Genomic DNA, 21,172 nt, shown 5'->3' with positions numbered 1-21,172 from the left:
CTTTGATTGACTTTTTTGATTACGTTGGTGGCCATCTTATCACCGGAAAGATTGGCCTCCAGGATGGAACCTAGGTAGGTAATTTGATCTTTTCGTGTGATAATATTGTCACCCACTCTAACCAAGAAGCCATCTGCCTTGCTGAGATTACTATTTGATCCGAAGAGGATGGATTCAGTTTTTCCCAGGTGTAAGGATAGTTTGTTATCAGCGAGCCAGGTGCAGATTCTACCGAGTTCAGAGCTGAGGGTCTTTTCAACCTGCAGTTTGTTCCTGTCCGAGACCAGCAGTGCTGAGTCATCTGCGAACAGGAACAAGCTGCAGTCACAAGCTGAAGTCATGTCGTTAACATATATTAGGAACAGTAAAGGCCCTAGTATGCACTAAACCAATTCAAATACCTTTCAGATACATTACCCAACACCAAGATAAATAGAAAACATAACACAAGAGCTCTTGTAACACAGACAGACAACCCCTCCTGCTCTATAGCAGCCACTTGGAAGTACCTTCCTCTCCACTCAGTCAAGAGGATCACCAGTACTGCAGGAGAGCCAGGTGCCAAACAATCACAATCAAACCCCCATGACAACAAACATAATATATGCTGTGACAATACCTGCAAAGTTCTCTTTTACAATTCACTGTGAGTTACAACAATAAAAATATGCACTCATGTCCATTTCAACAGTTTTCCAAGTCGGCCAGCAAAGTTAGTTAAATGGTTGAAACTGTCGTTTAGGTGTGTGCATTGTTCTCCATCAGTGTATGTGTATATAGCGCACAGGCCCATCTAAAGTTTGAATGGACATGTATAAGTAAAAAAAAATGTTCTTTTATTGTTGCAAAATCAGTAAAGAAATGTGTTTAAAAAAAGGGGGACATCGAAGAGGAAGGATTGTGGGGGTGGATCAACATTATGGAATGTCAGAACAGGTTCTGACATATATCCATATATGGAGATCTAATGGTTTGAGGTCAGAGGTGTAGAGTTGCTGGCCAATATCGATGACATCAGGGATCTCCATATATGGGCATAACTGTGACAGCAGGTCGCATTTACTAAGGGATCAGGGACCTCCATCCCTGATGATGTCACGTGATGTCACGAGACCTGGGCACCATATATGGAGGCTTTCCCATGTATGGGGATTCTGAGTGATACACTGACGGACAAAAAATTACGATTTCATAGTAATGTAGTAAATGACCTGCGGTCGCAATTATTTACAATCATGGTATGCCCTGTGTTGTAGAGCTATAGTAGAGAAGTGGTTCTCAACCTTTTCTTGTAGTATATATACTTGAATGTTCATGGCACTTACTCCGTCGGTGACTGGGCATTTTGTAAGTCACTCTTGAGACTAAAGGCCTATTCATAGTCTGGATTTTCGGTGGTGAGGTGACCACCGCTCCGGTGGTGAGCTGACCACCGGAGCTGAAATAACGTTGAGCGGTGGTGAGTAAAAACAGAGAGAAGGGCTGGAGCGGTGGTGGTGGTTTGCTCTTCACCGCGGCTCGTGACGTCATGTTGTAGTTCGGTGGTCACCCCACCACCGTAAATCCAGACTATGTATGAGCCTTAAGAACACACTCACATTCAATGATTTGGACAGATATTAAGACAATGATTATAACAAAGAAAAAATAAAGGAGAATACAATAATCCTTGATTTTGTATTTTATTTCTTCCCTGATAACTTTAATGACAAACTGACAACAATCCCAGAGTGTGCAATTCACATATGGCTGCACGTTTGCGGCATATAATCACAATGACTGGCAATGACTCTCCCCTCCCATCATTTTCTTGATGTCTTTGCTGTTTCTTGTGCTTATTGGTGTCATATCTTTGGCCAAATAATATGTAATAATGACCTCTGATTTTATAGCAACTTCATGAGCCTGATGGGGACATTGGTTGTGCAATGTACTTCTCATTAACCCTTTTGTACTGGTGAAGAGATGAGGACAATGTACAAATAAGATGTTGCCATAATCGATTGCCAACTTTCACGATTACATAATTGTGAAACATGGAATATTGATTTTCAATTATTTCCAATGAAATGTGCAACACTTCAATGACATATTGAATTTGAAGTGGCTCTTTAGTTCTTCTCCTGGGATCCCGAGTATTGCTATAGTTTTCTTTGTAGCAGTCTCAACAAAAGAGCTAGCTAGCCAGCTGATCGGTGAATAATTTGGACTAGAACAGATAACTAGCAGTAGTCTAGACTTCTCAGGACTGGAGAACCACTCCTATATAACCTGGAACTTTTGCTTATTTATGTATACAGAGTTATTAAATATGAATACAGTGTGTAAACAGAACCCTACATTGACAAAAAGGTCCACTTGAGCAAAACTCATACAGTATGTATAATCATGTCTGACACTAATGAATACAGACATTGTCCAAAAAAAAAGCTACTTGAACAGTGTTTTGAAAATGGAATGAGCACTTTCCCCTCATTCACCTGCCTCAGTGTCATTTTCAATTTTCACATGTTGCACTGTAAAATCCTGAGTTTAATTTATCCATTTGTAACTCAATAGTTTACAAATGTACACAAATGTGTCTATTGTGTTTCATTTGTACACTCTGATTTAAATTAACACTCAGATTTTACTGCGTTTGTTTGTGATCGGCACAACACTCAAAGACGTGCCACTAAGAACACACACTGACACCAAATTAGTCCCCGAAATACAGTGTATTGTAAATAACTCTGGTGTGATGATGCATTATGGAAGACAAAGATGGCTACATACCCTACAGACAAAGTCATCAAAAATAAACATGTTCATTCTAGCTAGCAGAACAAACAAAAGTAAATACATATTACTGGATAACTTTTTTTCAAATATCACAATGATTCCTCTTTTCTTATCCATTCAGATGAAGACAAACCCAAACTCCAACTGAACATAGGGAAACTTCAAAGCTCAAAGCATTTTTTGTTACCGTATTTGTGTGCGTGGTAAAAGATTAATCTTGCTATTGAATATTGCATTACTGTACTGTATGCCATTATGCTATAAGTCGTCTATACAATTCATATTTGATTACTAGTGGGAATGTTTATCCCCCACTCATTCAAAAGTGGGGCGGTTAATTTGTTTCTGCTGCAACTGTGTGCTCACTGGATTCCATCTTGGACTATGTGCATAGACTACACAGAGTTGAATTGGGGTCAAATCAATGCATATTCAACTCAAACACAAAAAATGCAAACTCAAACAGCTGTTCGTCCTAAAGTGGGAATGGACATTGATATAAACAAAATAGTTTAGAATAACACATTTAGTTTTGGAAAGAAGTGTCTACACAGTAAAAATGAGTTAAATGAACACTCTACACCACAGCTGAATTTGTAAACTCTTCAAAATCAACAAGCATCATTAACACAGCTACATGTTCATGTGTGCCACAGTAGTAGATATGTTTAATTGTCTCCAAGCCTCAATGAAAGAGTATTGGAGAATCTTTATCATTAATACAACCAAACATCGCTGACTATAATATATATGCTGTCCCTTAAAGCAGCAGCACCAGAACCTTTTTTTTGTTAATGAATAAAAATAAAAATGTTGTCTAATCTGTAGAGTATATTAATACAATATAAGTTATACAATTGGGGTGTTGCATTTTGTCTCCCTGCTCTTCTGAGACAGGATCCGACGGTCAAGATTGAGTTGAATGGTAAAACATTTCAGCAATTGCGCAGGAAAGCTTTAAGCCTAGTAAGAATGTGTCAGTGATAATGGTAGTCACGTGAAGTGCAGCACAAAGGACAGAACCAACCTCTGCCAATGAAAAGGTTTTTAGAATGCAAAAATAGATGGCTGTGCTGCAGCCCCAGCTGGGCAGCACATTTCATATCAAATAAAACATGTGTTGTGTTGCAGTGTACTTGATTCAGCACAGGTGTTAGCTTATATGTTCTAAATACAAAATGTGAAAATGCATTAGGACTATGGACCACATGGCAGGTTCTATGGTTTCTTATGTATTGGATTCACTAAGCACAAGAGCCGTTTTTATTTTCTCTTTTTCTTTTACAAAAATAAATGTTAATATTGTGCAGCTGTGTTGGAAATGGTGTCATTTTGTCATTAAGTTAAAAGCTTGGAGCATAGTTTGATAGAAGACGAGGACCACGTGTGTATAACTATTCCAATTGACCAGCAGTACAGATCACCCAAGTCAAGGCCACCTAAGCACAGCTCACAAGCATCGCACCCTTTGCATTCGGGCCATTACAGCATGATGTCAGTAGGGTGAGAGAGATGGAGCTAACCTGACGCTGCCAGATCCAAGAAGCTTGCTACACAAATTTGTTTCACAGCTCCCTGAGAGATCCCAGATGAGTGCTGTGTTGGGGAAAATGGTTACCCAATACCGCCCTCATCTGGCAGCGTCAGGTTAAGATGGAGCTGCTTGGGTAAATAAAAGGTGATTTATGCTTGGTTTTGTGCTGGTGTCGTTCACTGAAAATAGCCGATCTGCATGCTTGATGCAGCGTGAAGCGTTGTGAGCTTGTAGATCTGCAATTTCAGGTGCATGATACAGTGCACAACCACGTATAAATCAGGCTTTAAGAGTCATACACCTCAAAATCTTCCCAGATACAAATTATGGCACTTGAGTTAATGCTCAAACTGGTACAATTACATCAACATTTCATAACATTGTCTTAGGTCACCGCCACCCCACTCAAATAATGAAAGAAAACATCCTGAAAGTCCAGGTCTTATTAAGGAACACATCATCTTGGTCTACAGAAAAACCCCAGAAAAAAACATTGCAGTCAGCAGACGCCACTGAGGAAGCACCTTGAAACATTTCATCATTCTCTCAGCGGCTCCTCGCTAGTCTGCAGTAGTGCGGTTGGGGGAAGGAAAAAAACATTTCAGAGTCTGAACTTAATTGCCTCCAATGCCACCCAGCAGCACAGAGCCTGCAGAGGAGATCTGCACTTAAACATTTAATTTGATTTTTATTGTTCTGAAAGTGCCCGCCTCCGTCAGTGGCAGCCACAGTGGGGGAGACGGGTCTTGAGCATGTCTGTCTATTTTATTGTCCTCAACAATGGGGTAGAGCGACCACCATCCTCCAGGATAAATGCGGTTACAATTTGTGGCTAGTATAACGGTGGACATGGTGGTGAATCCTGGCGGATTTAGTTTGTTTCCTGCCTTGATCGTCCCAATCATGCCCAGCCCCTAGAGAGCTATAGCCTGTGTGAAAATAGGGTAATTGCCTGGTGGAAATTTGTTCTGAAAAAATCCACAGCATTTCAATTCATCCGTCTCTGCAGGGGCAAGGAAAGAGAAATGTTTGTAAAATATTCGTCCTGGAACATTTCATTTTGCCACGCTAAACATTGGCACACCCCCTTGAGTCATAAGGGCAAGCCTTTCATCAAGGCCCCAATGTTGTGAATTACATTATAGGATTTATATACAGTACACCCAAAACCCCTTTGGGACAGTTGTATCGTCCTCAGTGTCATCGTTGAAATCTGTCCCTAGTGTGGCCACCATTCTGAAGGAAGGAGGAATTGACAACCTAGTGATTTGTCAGCAAACCGTCCTCAACATCAGACAGTTTCAATTTCAGTGTCACCGCTTACCCCCCCCAATTATACAAAGCGGCACATTTGGATTTTGTTAATTGAATTTCATGGCGTGCCCCCCAAAGAGGGCGCATCATAACATGTATGTACACGGAAAACAAATCCACCGAAACTATACATTTCGTCAAGAGAAGTCAAGCGGTCCCGAGGGCGGGTCAGTGGCAGCCGCAGTGGAAGTCTGCATTGGGGTCCATTTGGAGCTTCTTGCGGTCAATGTGGAGGCAGTCTATGTGGTACCAGGCGTCACACACGTCGCACTGGATCCACTGCACCGTGTCCTGCTGGGGCAGTCGGCAGTGGGGGGCCGCGCACGGCTCCACCGCGCCCCCCGCCATCCCACCCTCCTCGTCCTCGTCAGAGGAGGAAGAAGAGGAGGACGAGCTGCCGGAGGACTCGGACGAGGCTGAGGAGGTGGACGAAGAGGAGGAGGAGGAAGGGGAGGGCAGCGAAGGCCGCGGAAGGAGGGGGTGCTTCCTGGGACGCCCCCGTCTCTTCCTGTGCGTGTGAGAGGGAAGGATGAGAGAGAATGCTTAGTATGAGGTATAAAGTACAGCAGCCTTGTGTTCCTAAAACAGAAAGATTGGGAATTGGGTAAGACTGACGTTATGTATTTTTCAGGACCTTTCACTGCTTTGTCTCAGCCACCCCGGTAGATATTTTCCGTTTTATTTTTTTGGGAATGTTGCCACTACTGTTGGAGCAGCCATAAACTACCCAGTTCATCCCGATGTTCTGGGCATCTTTGTAATGTTAGTGTTAGTAAAAAGCAGGTAAAAGAGTAACGTTTGAGGCAGACTAACGTCAGTCACTTTTCCATTCACTGTAGTAGAAGGAGGTGCGGGGAAACCGCAGATATGTCGTCTCCGCCTACAGGAAATACATTGCCTGCGCCCATGAGACCCGTTTCTGAATCGGTCTATAAAAACACATCACACCACCACAGTAGTCTTTCTTCTGCCCTACCTTATTACATTCCTTGTTATAATTAACTTATAATTAGTTTGTAGGATAATTTATAATTAGTTTTTAGAAAGCACTGACCCCCCCCCCCCCCCTTGACAATGTGCAAATAACAATAACAGTGGGAAGCGTTTTGTTAGTAAGGTAGTGACAAATGAGGTGTGAAACAAATGCAAAACATGATAATGAAGGTCTACACATTCACCAAACAAATTGAATGATACCCTGACACGCTATAACCACAAGGCAGTGAGTACCCTTTCCAACGACTGTTTATAATTAGTGCCCTTTGTTCTAGCAGTGAATAGAAATCTTAACGCTACAGCAAAACTAAAACTAAAGACAATTGTGTGCTCCCAATTTTGTGGCAAAAATTAAGACACACCAAATACAGAAATGGTTTGTTGGAGATGATGGGCAGGGAAGAACTTGACAGGCCTGACATTAACCGAATAAAAAAAAACACACTTTGGAATTAACAGGAACACTACGTACGTCGTGCTTAATGAAACAATGACACAACGAGTGAGCCCAATTATCCATTAAGCTGCGCTACTAGTTGCCTCCAGTAGACTGTACGCTGGTGCCAAATTCACCAAAACATAAGAGAGAGAAAACATACGAGAATATGGACATTTAGTTTAATACAACATTTATTTATTAAAATTCTATATCTCCGGCCTGGGCCGTGGCTCAGCGGTCCAGGCACCTTGGCATGTCATCCCATCACTCTCCCCATTTCCTGTCAGCCTACTGTCTGTCCCTCCATAAAAAATATAAGATAAAGGCGAAAGCCACAAAAAAAACATTAAAGTGTATATATATGCTCAAGTGGTTAATGTTTCAGTGCCGTGGTGTGTCAAATTACCCTGTGGGCAGGTGGTGAAACCTCTTGAACGGCACCCTCCCTCGCTCTTCCGTGCAGATCCTCACAGACGGGGAGGCCAATGTGTAGTTCTCGCCTCCCACCACCAGAGGGGAGCAGACGGGGGTGCTGTTCGCCCGCCGCCTTCCTCTTTGGGCCGCCGCAGACGCCAAGGAGTAGGCGGCTCTCTGCTGCTGCTGGCGGAAGAGCGGCACGCTCCCGTTGGGTCCGACTCGGATGTGGTGCATCTCCGTGCCCTGCGGGTGCTTGAACATGGCCTGGTGGTGATGGAGGTGTTGGTGGTGGTGGTAGCGGTCGCTGGTCAGTTTGCCGTTTGTCATGGCGCCGTGATAACTGCCGATAGTCCGCGTGCCGACGGGGAAGGGCTTGGGGTCGAACGGCCGGCGCATGTCAGTGTGGCCCCTGGGCTGCAGCGGCAGAGCGGAGGCAGGGGGGTTGAAGCTGTCTGATTCAGACTTGTACAGACGCCTCCTCTTCCTCCCCCTGGCTCTCTGGCTGCCATCCTCCAACCCTCCTCCTCCTCCTCCTGATCCCAAAGCTGCACAAAATTGACATTTATTAGATTTAGGTCAGTGCTTGCGAAACATGAATGGGTTCTTTTCCCGGAAGTTTTGACTTATTTTTAATGAATGTATTTTACATATCTCTCCCGAGTCCCAATATCATCATCATCATCATCATCATCATCATACTATAATTCAGTCAATGTCTGACTGCTAGACCTTGGTAAAAGTCTATTCTCGAAGCTGGGAAGCATCTTAGGTCTTCTCTCTAAAATGCACTTTGTGCCATTTTAATAACGCAATGTACCCTGAATTTACCGGGCAGAGTCATTTCTTCTACTACGGCATTTCCGGCATTTTTTTTGCCTGCGCCGATCTGGTTGGATTTATTTTATTTAATGATTAAAATAGTGCATTTTAGAGAGAAGCTGGGGACCTGAGACGCTTCCCAGCTTCGAGAATAGACTTTTACCAAGGTCTAGCAGGCTTTGTTTCGGTGAGTAGTTACGTCGTTTTGTTTATTTGCTGGGAATTGTAAACACTCGCACAGGAGTGAGAAAATCGCTAGAGGGCTGCGGAAGGGACAGGGTGTCAGAGAGAGACTCGCTGGAAGCACTGGACCAGGGCTACGTACGTGCGTACGTGTGTGTACGGTTGTAATGCACGTAACTCGAGAACCGTTTGACCCACCGACTTCACATTCGACACACACGTTCCACACCCCCATAGGTAGTGCAGTGCCAGGTATGGAGTCGGTCGGACCCACGGTTCTCCAGAACCACCACAAAAGGCTCTGGTCAGGATCTGCCAGTGGGCCTAATGAGGCCAACTCCTTTCACCTGGGCCAGGCTCTGCCAGTGGGCCTAATGAGGCCAACTCCTTTCAACCTGCGCAATTTCCAGCCTCTGCCTCAGCCAATTGAGGCTCAACCAATCAGGCTCTGCCAGTGGGCCGAATTGATTGCCAAGTACACTTTTCAGTGTGCAGTCTTCACACACAGGCACATACACAGATCTCCATGTGGGACAACCGGCTGACAGTTAAAACGGGTGCTATGACAACGTATATCATTAGGTTCCCAAGTTGCATCGTTCCCAAGTAGGCCGGTGGCCGACTGCGATCAAACAACGATTATGGAGAATTTTATTTGGACACTTTCTTGTCATTCCAGTAGTACAGACAGTACCTCTTCGGTTCTTGGACTCGTCCGAGCTGTCGTCCTCCAGGAGCACCGTGTGGGCAGACTTCCTGCGGCTCCTGCCCCCCGTCGGGAGCGGCTTGGCGGAGGAGCAGATGGGGGGGGTGGAACCGGTGGTGGGAAAGGAGGGCGGTGGCGGCGACGTGGAGGGCGGCAGCAGGGAGGAGGAGGAGGAGGAGGGAACGCCCACGGGGACAGAGGAGGAGGATGGAGACGAAGAGGAGCCGCCTGGGTCTGAGGTGTTGCCTCCTCCTGCCTGTCACCATTACACATTGAAGTTGATTACGGTAATTGTCACACAAATAATTGCGATTAACGATTCATTAGTTTTTTTTTGTATTGTTTTGCATTGGAAATTGGAACATTACAAATAGAAATTACTATTCTGTTTCCCTTTCAGATTTCGTAAAATAAACAGTGCACAGTGCAGATATACCATGAAATTACTGGCATTTCTTTATTTTACAGTTTTATAAATAGCGAAAATAGCCGATCCATAATCTTACATGCGTTGTAAGATTTGCTATTTTTATGTGTGAACTTTCAACATAGACACGATTGACAAAAATAATTGCGATTACCTCAAATAAATGCAATTAGACGATTATGTAAAAACTGTGAAAACCCTACCTGTCCGTCGCTCCTCTTGAAGGTCCAGGCGCTGCCCCGCATCTTGCTCAGGCTGCCGATGGAGTTGAGGATGACGGTGGCGCGGTTAATGGACAGCTTGGACAGGTCCAGGCTGGCGGCCACCTTGCGGTCCAGGCTGGTTCTGATGCGGTTCTGGAGGTCAGAGGAGAAGGTGCCCGCCTGGAGGGAAGACATTTTCAATGATACCCCATTATAGTTCTGCTTCATTATTTATTATGAGATATAGTGCGTTTACATTTTGAGGACCGCCCTAGTGTAGTGGTTCTCGAGCTGAAACGTTTGGGAACCACTTCTCTATTGCATAATGGCACGCACGCACACACGCCTCACCTTGGGAATCGTGATGGCGTCAAAGTCCAGAGGGCGAACTTTGACCTTCTGGAATAAGAAATAGAACTCTGGGCTCCCCGGAGATGATTGGCTACCAAAGGTCAACGTGTCGCCATCTGAGAGCTCCCACTGAATGCCAGGTTGGAGGCGAACCTCGTTGACCCAGGTACCTAGCAACACAGATTAAAAAATAAAATAAAATAGGAAATTATCATTTTTGTTTTCTTTCCTACTTATGGTTTAAACATGCAGCTTAATTGTTATACAAGATTCACATCACGAACACTGTGGTGCTCTGTGGGCTCTTGGCAAACAGACGCAGCGAGCTGGCACTAGATTTCATGCAAAATCAACATGGAAGAAATTTTTAATCGTTCACCTGGTGTGCTGAAAACAATCTCTGAGGTTATGAAAGTTTACAAATAAAAACTTTTAATATGTGAAAACCAAAAGGGCAAAGTCCTGACGAGCCGGGTGGATCAGTTAATCGAGCATGACCTCTAAATCAAGTCATTTTTATTGATGGATGGAAAACCGTGGAGCTGAAGGGCTGTGAGGTCAAACACCATAAATAAAATTATGACAAAGGCAAGAAAATAAAATATATATTAAAAATGTGTGTTGAATACATAAAAAGGGTCATTTTAAAGGCAAAAGTGAGAAGTAGGTGAAACCAGCTGTGAAATTATTCAAAAAAAATAAAGTGGGAGTTACTGTTACTGTGTGTCTGACCGCCACAGATTAAACCAGCAGCCAATCAGGTCACACCTTGCGTCCTCGCTTACTGAACCGTGATCGCTCACTGTATCTCTTGCATTTATTAGCTTGCATTGCAGAATAAAACCAGAACATTAGAATAATTGAAGGAGCGAAATATCTCTAATTTCTCGATGTATGTGTATGCATGAGTGAACATAATGTGAATGTCGGCCGGCCCATGGAAATGATTCTTTTGAGTGTGGCCGGCGTCTTATCATGCATTTGTGCGAGTCTATATTGCAGGATTAATTTCATTAACTATGTTTGGGTGGAATTAGGCCCTCTTCAGAAGAATGCCAGCAGGGCTGTATGAGTATCAGATAAGAGTATTCAACACATTGAAAAGTATGTCGGAAACACATCGGATAGCGATTTTGGAGAGCCCTCCTAGACTACAGATTACTGATGCTTTAACCGATATTCTGTCAAAAGATACAATATTTATTCTAATCAATTTGGAAAAACCTAAACATTAGAAGATACAAAAATAGCCGATCAACAAGCTCACAATGTGTTGCATTATGGTGCAAGCTTGTAGAACAGCAATTGGAAAACCTTTAAACATTTTCGCCTATGCCCAAAATATGATTGAAAGTGGTTAAAATCAGGAAACATAATTGATCTAATTCAAATAATCTGTTTCAATTACAGATGTTGTAATTGAAACAGAAAAGAAAGAAGAAAGAACGTTAAATAACGACTGATATATCGGCCAATGTCGGTTTGGCTCCAATGTAGGTAAACGTTTGCTTTCCAACACATGTTGTTTGTGGGAGTCCTTGAGACTGTCTCGTCATCAAAGTCTACCGAGTTGAGGTTTTATTTGTTGGCCAACAGTTAGTGGTGCGTGTTCAGGCCAGGGTCAAGTTTGTTTGTGAAACTGTACATCCTAACAGCGCTGATATTTGTCCTGCTGTCAGTCAACAAACAGGAGAGTGTAAGCGAGCCGGTGAGAGACAGTGTGAATGTCTTTCTGCGTTAGTACAGCTCTGTTCTTCTCCTGTGATTCACATCAGCACTGCTGTCAGTCGGTGGCTTGCATGTGGGTTATTTTCCACGTCTATGAAGCGGATTCCCACTTTGTCTGTGGATGTTTATATTTGGATTAACCCATTGATGCCTGGTGCCGAATCTGGGAACGCCTTCTAGGGCCTGACCTAAGGTTTCTGAAAACCTTCAAATTCTGATGATTAAAAAAAAAAAATGTTATGTTGCTACATGTATAGCAATAGCTGATGAGACACAGAGAGCGCGCCGGCATCAAGGGTAGAACAACGTATACGTTACACCAGGCGTCAATGGGTTAATGTCAAAACATAGCCAGAATAGACTGAAGGTGTGTGTGTGTGTGTGTGTGTGTGTGTGTGTGTGTGTGTGTGTGCGCGCGCTTTGTTTACAGGAGGTGGTGACAGTATTTGTGGATGCCAAGAAATAGGAGGAAGCCTTTTCTCTAATATCTGTAAACCACCGTCTCTGCTGTTCCACTGGCATTTGAATTGTTTGTCAGTCAACCCATAGGAGTGTGTGGGACAGGGATTAGTATTTGTGTGGCATCACAGGGATGTTTGTGTGTGGGTGTGCATTAGAGCTGAGCTGATATTGTGAATGTGATATAATGACATTAGATATTGTCTGGGATTTTGGGATATATTGTGCTGTGGTATAGTATGAGAGTTGTCTATTCTTGGTGTTAAAAGGTGTAGGGAAACGGAAATGGTGGGCATTTTATTTTGAGGTTTCAGCTCGAAACACCGCTCTGAAGTTTCTGAACCAATCAGAGCGAGGGACGGTAGCTATGCTATACGAAGGACACATGGATTGTTTGTTTACAAGTCAGATAGTCGGCCAGCTGTACCAGTTTACTGTTATGTGGCTTAAATCTACCCTGTCTGGATGGTATCTTGAATGGGAATAAAAACTGAGGATTTCTGTAATCAGTAGCAGCTGTGTTGGACAGTGTTGGAAGGATGCGCAGATATGGGGACTTAAACGGGTGAGCTTCATTTTTATTGGCTTTTATCGTTTTCAGGAAGTAATTAAACAAATATTTTTTATAGACATTTGATATAAAATCACACAGAAATGAGAATTTGCCAATTTTCTTGGCATCCATTGTTAGGTATGCCCATATGATGACCACGGATATTGCCTAAAAGTGTGATATTTTGTGTCTGACAGGTCACATGACCGAAAGCTTGCAATAAAATGTTGAATGTTGAATTAGTCAGTGTGTGCTGTTGCCCTGTCCCTGAAATTGTTCAGTTCCATGCACCTCGCCCAAGTGTTATGGGTGAGCGTGAGCGGTTTAGTTTACTTTTCTGGGTGCATGCGTTTTGTCCGATAACGACAACCTATCTCAAACCCTCACCCTAACCTCCCACGGGTTAACGCACCCCTCACCAACCTTAATCCGGTCATTTTAACGCATCCCTCACCAACCTTAATCCAGTCAGACCAATGCTATGTCGAACCAATGGCATGTCGAACCAAAGTGTGCCTCCCTACTTTTCTGTTTAATGTGTCAAATGTTCAAAAGTAGTGAAAATAGCCATCAAGTTGTGAGCTAATTATAGTGTTATCACAATACAATGTTGTCGATAGAGGTATTTTGATCAAAAACACATTTGATTTTGTCCATATCCAGCCCTTAGTGTCTAAATGACACTTCTGTGTACGAGTGAGTGCCTCATCCTCTCACCGTGATTTAGAGTTCTCAACGGGCCTGAACATTTAGGCCCAGCCCTAACTGGGCCCTAACTGGTCCGCCCGAGGCCTGGCCCGGTCAGACTAATTAGCATACCTTTTAAAGCGTCAGGTAAGGTCGGGTTTGGACAGAATTTGAGAACTCTTACCGTGATTACTCCTGTCTTTGATGTGGACAGTCCAGGCCCCCTCCTCCTCATCTTCCTCTTGAAGCCGACCTCCTCCTCCACCTCCATCCTCATCTTCCTCCTCCTCCCCTCCACACCCTTCCCTGTGGGCGTGGAGCTCGGCGTGGATCCTCGACACCAGCGGCGAGTCCAGCGTCACGTCGCACAGCTCCGCCGCCCGGCCCAGGCGGAACACGGAGTGGCTCAGGGCAGGCCGGAACGTGTACAGGTCCCGGGCCGAGTCCCCCTCCGACGAGCCGATCCGGAGCAGCTGGAAGCACGGCTGGGCCCCCGACAGCATGACCTTATCCTCCTGTCCCTCAGCCCGGTCCAGAGGAGGAGACCACCTCTTCCCGCCCCAGAACAAACCACACCCCCCCCCACCCCACACACACACCTGCCACACCACGCTCTGTGATGGGTGGCGATTTATGTGCGGTTATTCGCCATAGTTAGAGGACTGCACGCTAGAAGGTGTTACAGCCGAGTTCTACGCTGCAGTGCCTGCACTTAAGGGCTGCCAGTTACAGGCCTGTAAGTGTACAATATATATATTGTGATTTTTGTGCAACAGAATAATGCTTAGTATAATTACAATTTAGCAGTCGCTCTTAAACTAAGTATAGGGTCAAACTTAGTTTAAAGACTACCCACGAGCACAGTGCACAGGCAGGCACATTGGCTGGAAGCAACCAGTGTCTGTCTAAGTATAATTATATAACGTATTACTATGCTGTTGGTGAATATATGAATAAATGAATAAGTGCAGAGGATATAAGGTAGTGCATAAATTAAGTAGGAGGACTACTGAAATGAGCTGCTGGTTGTCTTATCAACCCCTCTCTCACACACTCTAAATCCACTAGAATGTCAGCAGTAAACCACAGGGTTTAGAAATAAGCTTTGGGGGGGTATACGCAAAGGGCCTATGTGTTAATGTGCCAATTATTTACGATGCACTGAATCAGTATAGCTGAGATTTGAAACTATTAGATCAAGCGAATATTCTTTCTAGTATTTCTAACTGAGGAGGCTAGGGCAGTCACAGTGGATTCCGAGATATAAGGCAATCCTTTCAGATTGTCAGACCTGAAAAGAAAAAGAAAATCGTGAAAAACTAAAAACAATTGACTTGCACAATAAATTATTCAGTGTTAAACTCTGGGAGTGTACAAATGGACATGCAAAGGGTCCATTTGGTTACATGTTTAGACCCCCACCCCCCCCCCCCCCCCCCAATTACTGTACATATTATGTTTAATTGCTACAAGTGTTGATGATGTTTTGTTGTATATTGTCTTTAAATGTCTCGATGAATTATTACACACAGGACCACAATGGAAACAAGCCCTTAGGGCTTATTGTGTTATCCTTTTTAGCACCGTTGTTACCACTTACTATTTGCAAACTGTTAATAAGGTAATCAATCGATCACCTCTCAGAGCAAAATTTACACAGGATTTTACTGTGTGCTTCTGACTGCCTTAATGACAGCTCGTGCTCTTGAGCCTCCTGTTGTAACAAGCATTTGATTGAACTATTGATGTTACACTTATGTAACAAATGCAGCATATGATGGATTGGTGCACGACAAGTATCAACGTATCATTCATAATATTACGTAACTTCGTGTGTCCCTATTTCCATAAGGAATTTGTGTCTGGGCTAATAAGGATAATACAGACATACACTATAATATGTGCAGCTGCAGTAGCTGGCTACTAAAAAGCTATGAAGCAAAATGAGACACAAGGTAGCCTACTGCCTTTTGAATAATTTACTGTAGCCTTGGATTGGATCAAGACTATATTTGATCGAGTCTGACTTTTACTTACGTATCATAGATTTGCAACTATGAAAATCGATTCGACATCTTTGACATAATGTTGATCTCATGCATGGAGTTCTGAGGATCGGTTCTGACAAGTGAGAGTCCTCACTTGTCAGAAGTCAGAACCGATCCTCAGAACTCGTGCGACCACGGCACAAAGCAATGGATGGCAGGCTTGTTGTCATGTGAAATAAATAACTCAATTTTACAACAATAACTAATGCACGCACACGGTGAAATACACCCGACTGCGGATCTAATCGCTGCGTGCATGAATATCAAACAAATAAACAGTCTTATTTTGGCGAATCTCTGCCAAGCCAAACAGACAGGATTGTCTGGTTCCTTGTATAACAATAACGAAAGTCAAAAGCTCTCTCTCACACACACACACACACACACACACACACACTGCCACTTACAGAGTAGTAGTGACTCAACGCGACTGCACGGGACTTCGCGGTTAGTCCTTTGAGAACGGGATCGATACAGTCCGCGGTTCTGCTGGCACGTAGAACTTTTATATTTGCTACTTTGCGACTCTTTCTCCTGCACTTTTGTCAGCCTTTATCGCTGCTTTTTTTCTCCCCAGGAAGTCCTTTGAAATTTGGCGCGCCGGCTGGTTGCCTTCCTTGCGCGAGAATCGACGTCACTTCCCGTCCCACCCGAGGTTGGCTGGGGGCCAGGACGCCTTCACAGTAGCAGTGACATGTCCCATTTACATCAATCATATTAGTTCATAACTTTGTTACATAAGTTTATTATATAATATTAACCCGCTTTCAGTTACAAATGACTGATTTAGGTGCAACATTATGCTACTTATGCAAAGTATTACCAGATACTCAGTATTCAAACTTTGAATACTGAGTATCTGGTAATACTTTGCACTCAATACTTTGAATTTCAAAGTATTGAAGTATTCAAAAGTAAAATGTATTCATTATTTTACTAGTATCATTGCTGTAATAAAATGTAGAACAATTCAAAATAAAATTAAATGTAGTGGAGTGAAAGTTATTTGCATTGCAAAAGGAATAAAAAAGAACTAGTTACTGTACTTATGGAGTACAGTAGTTATTAGTATACTGCAGTTCATAATTATCTCTTTTTATAAGAGTTTCCTTTAAAGTTTCATGGAACTAATTAAGCATATGTATTTCAATAAAGCCTAGCCTACACAACAAGTTGTAAAATGTTTACTAATCTATTTAATATATTTAAAGACAAAACCTGTTATTGTATATTTTGTATATTTAAAAGGGATTATGTAACCTTTTATGAATTATGAATATGAAAATTTAATTGTTGTATGGTAGACTAGAGAGTATGTTTGTAAAATCACACCCATGTGAAGTGAGGGGCGCTCTTATCATCAAACATCATCACTTTTGTCTTCAATGTTTGTTTACACAAACCCCCAAAGCTGGACATAGGAGGGGCTCCTCCACAATGTAGCTTTTACAATTGGAGTGGTTGTATTTTGTATTTGTGCGCTGCTATTGAGACATTTAGAGATTGTGTCAAAGCCAAAGCTCATGTCACAAATTTTGACCTGATGGTCAAGATTAAATGTATCTCCTAAGCAAGTAGGCAGCTCTCTATTAGCTCAATGGTAAAACTAAAAATGTCAGCACTTACTCAGGATTAGGAAACCGGTTCAAATCTATGGTAGAAGAGGTTACATACCGTAACCGTAGTGCAGCTTTTAACACACTAAACAAAAGCAACAACACAAGAAGCATCCTTTGACTATTGGCGTGTTAAAAATTAATTTTAATTGGCATTATTCATTCATTACAGAAAAAGAAGGTTTACAAAAGTAGTCTGTGCATGATGCCAAAAAGACTTATTAGAGTATATAAATAGCAGTTTCCATTGAACCCTACTAGCATACATGGGGAGTTTGTTTTCATGGTGGTACTGGTATAGGGAGGTATTATAAAAGTCAATGATTACACAGCTTTGAAACATCATGAGCAAATGAATCCATAATTCATACACTTCAGTACCGCACATGCAAACACCTTCAAGATGAAACAAAAAATGAAATCCTAGCAACAGAAATGTATCCAACAGTGATGAAACATTCCAGTGCAGTCCTTACACCAGTGGTTCTCAACATTTCAGGCATGATCCCCCAAAAGAATCATATTTGAACAACGTTGTGAGCTTGTAGATCGGCTATTTGATATTTTATATTATTTGACAATTTGGCCAATGTTTGACCAGTTTTTTTCTGTCTTGAAAAGTTAAATTGTCACATCACTGTCATATGGGGACCCCCTCACCAAATAGTATAAAACATGTTGCGGATCCCAATCCAAAGGTTGAGAACCACTGTGTTACGCAATCATTTCAACATATTCTGAAAAGAACACGTGACTATTTATTTTGCTTTTGAATGGATCATAATGTTACACATCTGACACATTATTTTTTAGTTGTATTGATAATTCATATAAATCGGTTCTTCCCTAGATTAGCCCATTCTGACCTGAGATCAGATTCATACGAGGTTTCCGCCGGACACACACTGGTCTGATGAACCCATTCTGACCTGAGATCAGATTCTAAAAATGTCAGTCGTTCTTCGATTTTTCAGAAAATAGCAGACCTACAAGCTTGTATCGCGCCACTCGGTGGCGCGATATGAGCTTGTAGATCTGCTATTTTTAAATAGCTAAAGTATAACATGATGCCGACACCAAAATGGGTGCCCGGTCAGAATGGGTTAGACAAACGCATTATGCCTGTCTGTGACAATGAAATATGCATTTACTGATAAACTGCTAAATTGTAACATAAAAAATTATGAGTCCATTGAATTATACTTGTTGAATGTTGACTAAAACATATTAATAGTAACCAATACATCTAGTGTTACTTTTTCTTAGTATTAGCATACATACAGTATATCATTTATAAATATGTGTTAAATACTCATATTTGGTTGATTGAAATATACATTTTCAACTTCGATAATGTGTTCAATCCTAGAATGAAATGGTAGAGCCTTGAAGAACAGAAGTTTCCAACCCACCCTCTTACTCACTAGACAAAATCTAAAGCATTGTCAACAGTGGCAAGTCAATATTATCATCACCAATCCTAATCCTCATCATCATCATCACCAAAACACACCTATCATCATTGCTATCATTCAAATCATCCCCAAGTAACCATATTTTTTATATACTTACATATACATACATATATACAAGTATAAATGTATGTATGTATGTACAGTATGTATGTATGTGTGTGTGTGTGTGTGTGTGTGTGTGTGTGTGTGTGTGTGTGTTTAACTTTAACTAGATCTTTTCCAGATCATGAAACATTCAATTGCAGACTGGAACCTAAAAAATGCGCAGACTGCAGGACTAAAATGCAATGAAAATGCATAGCTGAGAGTAACAATGTTCAAAGATCTGAGTAGCCAGAGTAATCATGACAATGACAAAACCTTTTCCCTGACTGCACCATGGACTCAACAATAGGATCTACAGTAGCCTCATGCGTCACCCATGGCCCTAGTTTCCCTACCAAGCTACAGCTGGTATATTAGCAGTAGGTATAGCAACACAACACTTTGGTGTAATGTCTAAGACATTTCAAGAATCAATCTTATCTTATTTTTCTCTTTGATCTTTAAGCCAATTACTGTATAATGACTTTGACCTCAGCCTATATACCAACAAAGCTGGATCTGCATCTCGGGAAAACAGGCCCCTGTGAACATGAAAGCCCAAGGACATGAGTGATGCTTAAGTGTCTACCACTACAGAACGTTGCAATTGATATTTTTATCATCCTTTTTATTATGTATCATCTGCTGTCCCACAAGCAAACTACAGGACAGCATGCTGCAGGTATAGAACATCTTATAGGTATACTGTAGGTATACACATTGACAGCAGATACAGGCTAGAGTATCATTGTAAAGAGAAATTACATTAGTAAGAGCCTTTGTGGTGCAGATGAATATGATGCTACAAACACATCTGATGGTGAAATGGATGTATTTTTTTGGTGTGTGTCTGCATTATCTAGTTTTCGAGAATACATTCGTGTCACCTTTTATATAGTAGAATGCATTATAATACCAGTATATGTCAAAATGTGCAGCTATTAACATACATATTGAATTTAAAATAATTAGAAGCTTGAATTGTCCCTAACTATACACTGCATGCAGTGTTAGTGGTTTGCTTGTATCGACACAGTTTCAGCTTTTGTAAAGGATGCAATCATGGAAACCTGACAACTCAATAGTTCTGGGCCCTCATTCATAATAAAGGTCCTTGAGCACACATTTACCCCTTGCTATTACATTTAAGGTAATATTGTGATAAACCTTTATTGTGTTGATACCGCCATTGTTTGAACACAATTACCCCCAATCGTCATTCCTGTTATATTCTTTGAAATGTTTGCGCAAGAATGTTTGAAAAGAGTAAGACCAAAGAACTTTCGTATATAAATGAGGTCCCTGGGATGTGTATTCATATTCTGACATGACTTTTCAATGAAACGGAAAACATGAGTCCTACTGAAGGTGAATGATAAAATGCAAAATCCTTTTACATTTCCGACACTGGTTGTATTAAGGTTAGCAGGTACAGTGAACCATATTGTTATTAATTTATAAGCCCCCATAATATGTGATAACTAAGCTTGGGTCAGGTAGTTCATGCAAATACAGTTCATTATTTTCATTGCCTTTGATGTCAGTCAGGTGGGTGATTGTGAGAACGTTTTAGACAATCACGCAGAAGAATAAAATGCCTAAATACTCTATTACTGCAAACTTAGCTGTCAAAGCTGTCTTAATGAGATTATCCAGTGGTTCGCAAACCTGTCCATGCCAAGGACCCATCCTATTGCTAAATGGCTAGCTGTGTACACAAGTGCTTGCTTAGTATTTGTTTTACATGTCTAACACCAGAAAATTTTATTTATGGATAAACCTTGAGAATCGATGAGACTAATAACTTCAACATTCCAGTTTTCCACTTGCATCAGCTGTAGGTACTGTATGTAAATGTGAATTTGCTGGCTCGTGAAATTGCAGTCCTGAGGTTTCTCGACAGCAGATGTTGGATTCTAATTCTATCCCACATCATGAGTTTAACTGGACAGTGTCATTGCAGTCAAGGCATCTCATCCTTCAATGCATTCAAATACCTACCTACCTACCTACCTACCTACCTACCTACCTACCTACCGTGAACGTGGAGTTAAAGGACCGATGCCACATTAGTATAAAACCTTGCATAAGCCTTGCAGTATTCAAACTAGCATTTCTATGCTATACACACATGCAGTTCACAAAGTACAGTATATATCTGTCTATATACAAGAGTCACTCCATGAGGAAGCTGTTTTGTTTGTGTGTGTGTGTGTGTGTGTGTGTGTGTGTGTGTGTGTGTGTGTGTGTGTGTGTGTGTGTGTGTGCAATGTGTGTGGGGGAAATGTGCTCAGTCTGATTCCTTTACAACCCTGTAAATTGTAGGGACCTCAGTGCCATATCATTAGTATT

The 21,172-nt window shown here is 42.0% G+C and overlaps 1 protein-coding gene across 1 annotated transcript; it reads right to left on the bottom strand.

Annotated features, from left to right (window-relative positions):
* Positions 1-5,318: 5,318 nt before the first annotated feature.
* On the bottom strand, positions 5,319-14,100 carry tcf19l (transcription factor 19 (SC1), like; the record flags this gene model as incomplete). The annotated part of the gene is made up of 6 exons (XM_083781787.1): positions 5,319-6,137; positions 7,471-8,026; positions 9,178-9,445; positions 9,820-9,999; positions 10,171-10,340; positions 13,782-14,100. The coding sequence occupies 6 exons, from the start codon at positions 14,098-14,100 to the stop codon at positions 5,798-5,800; spliced, it is 1,833 nt and encodes a 610-aa protein (XP_083637913.1). The 3' UTR covers positions 5,319-5,797.
* Positions 14,101-21,172: the final 7,072 nt, after the last annotated feature.

The sequence above is a fragment of the Protomyctophum parallelum genome (assembly GCF_964188405.1).
Source record: "Protomyctophum parallelum genome assembly, chromosome: 1".
Classification (NCBI taxonomy): Eukaryota; Metazoa; Chordata; class Actinopteri; order Myctophiformes; family Myctophidae; genus Protomyctophum; species Protomyctophum parallelum.
This window is presented reverse-complemented; position numbering and strand designations above follow the sequence as displayed.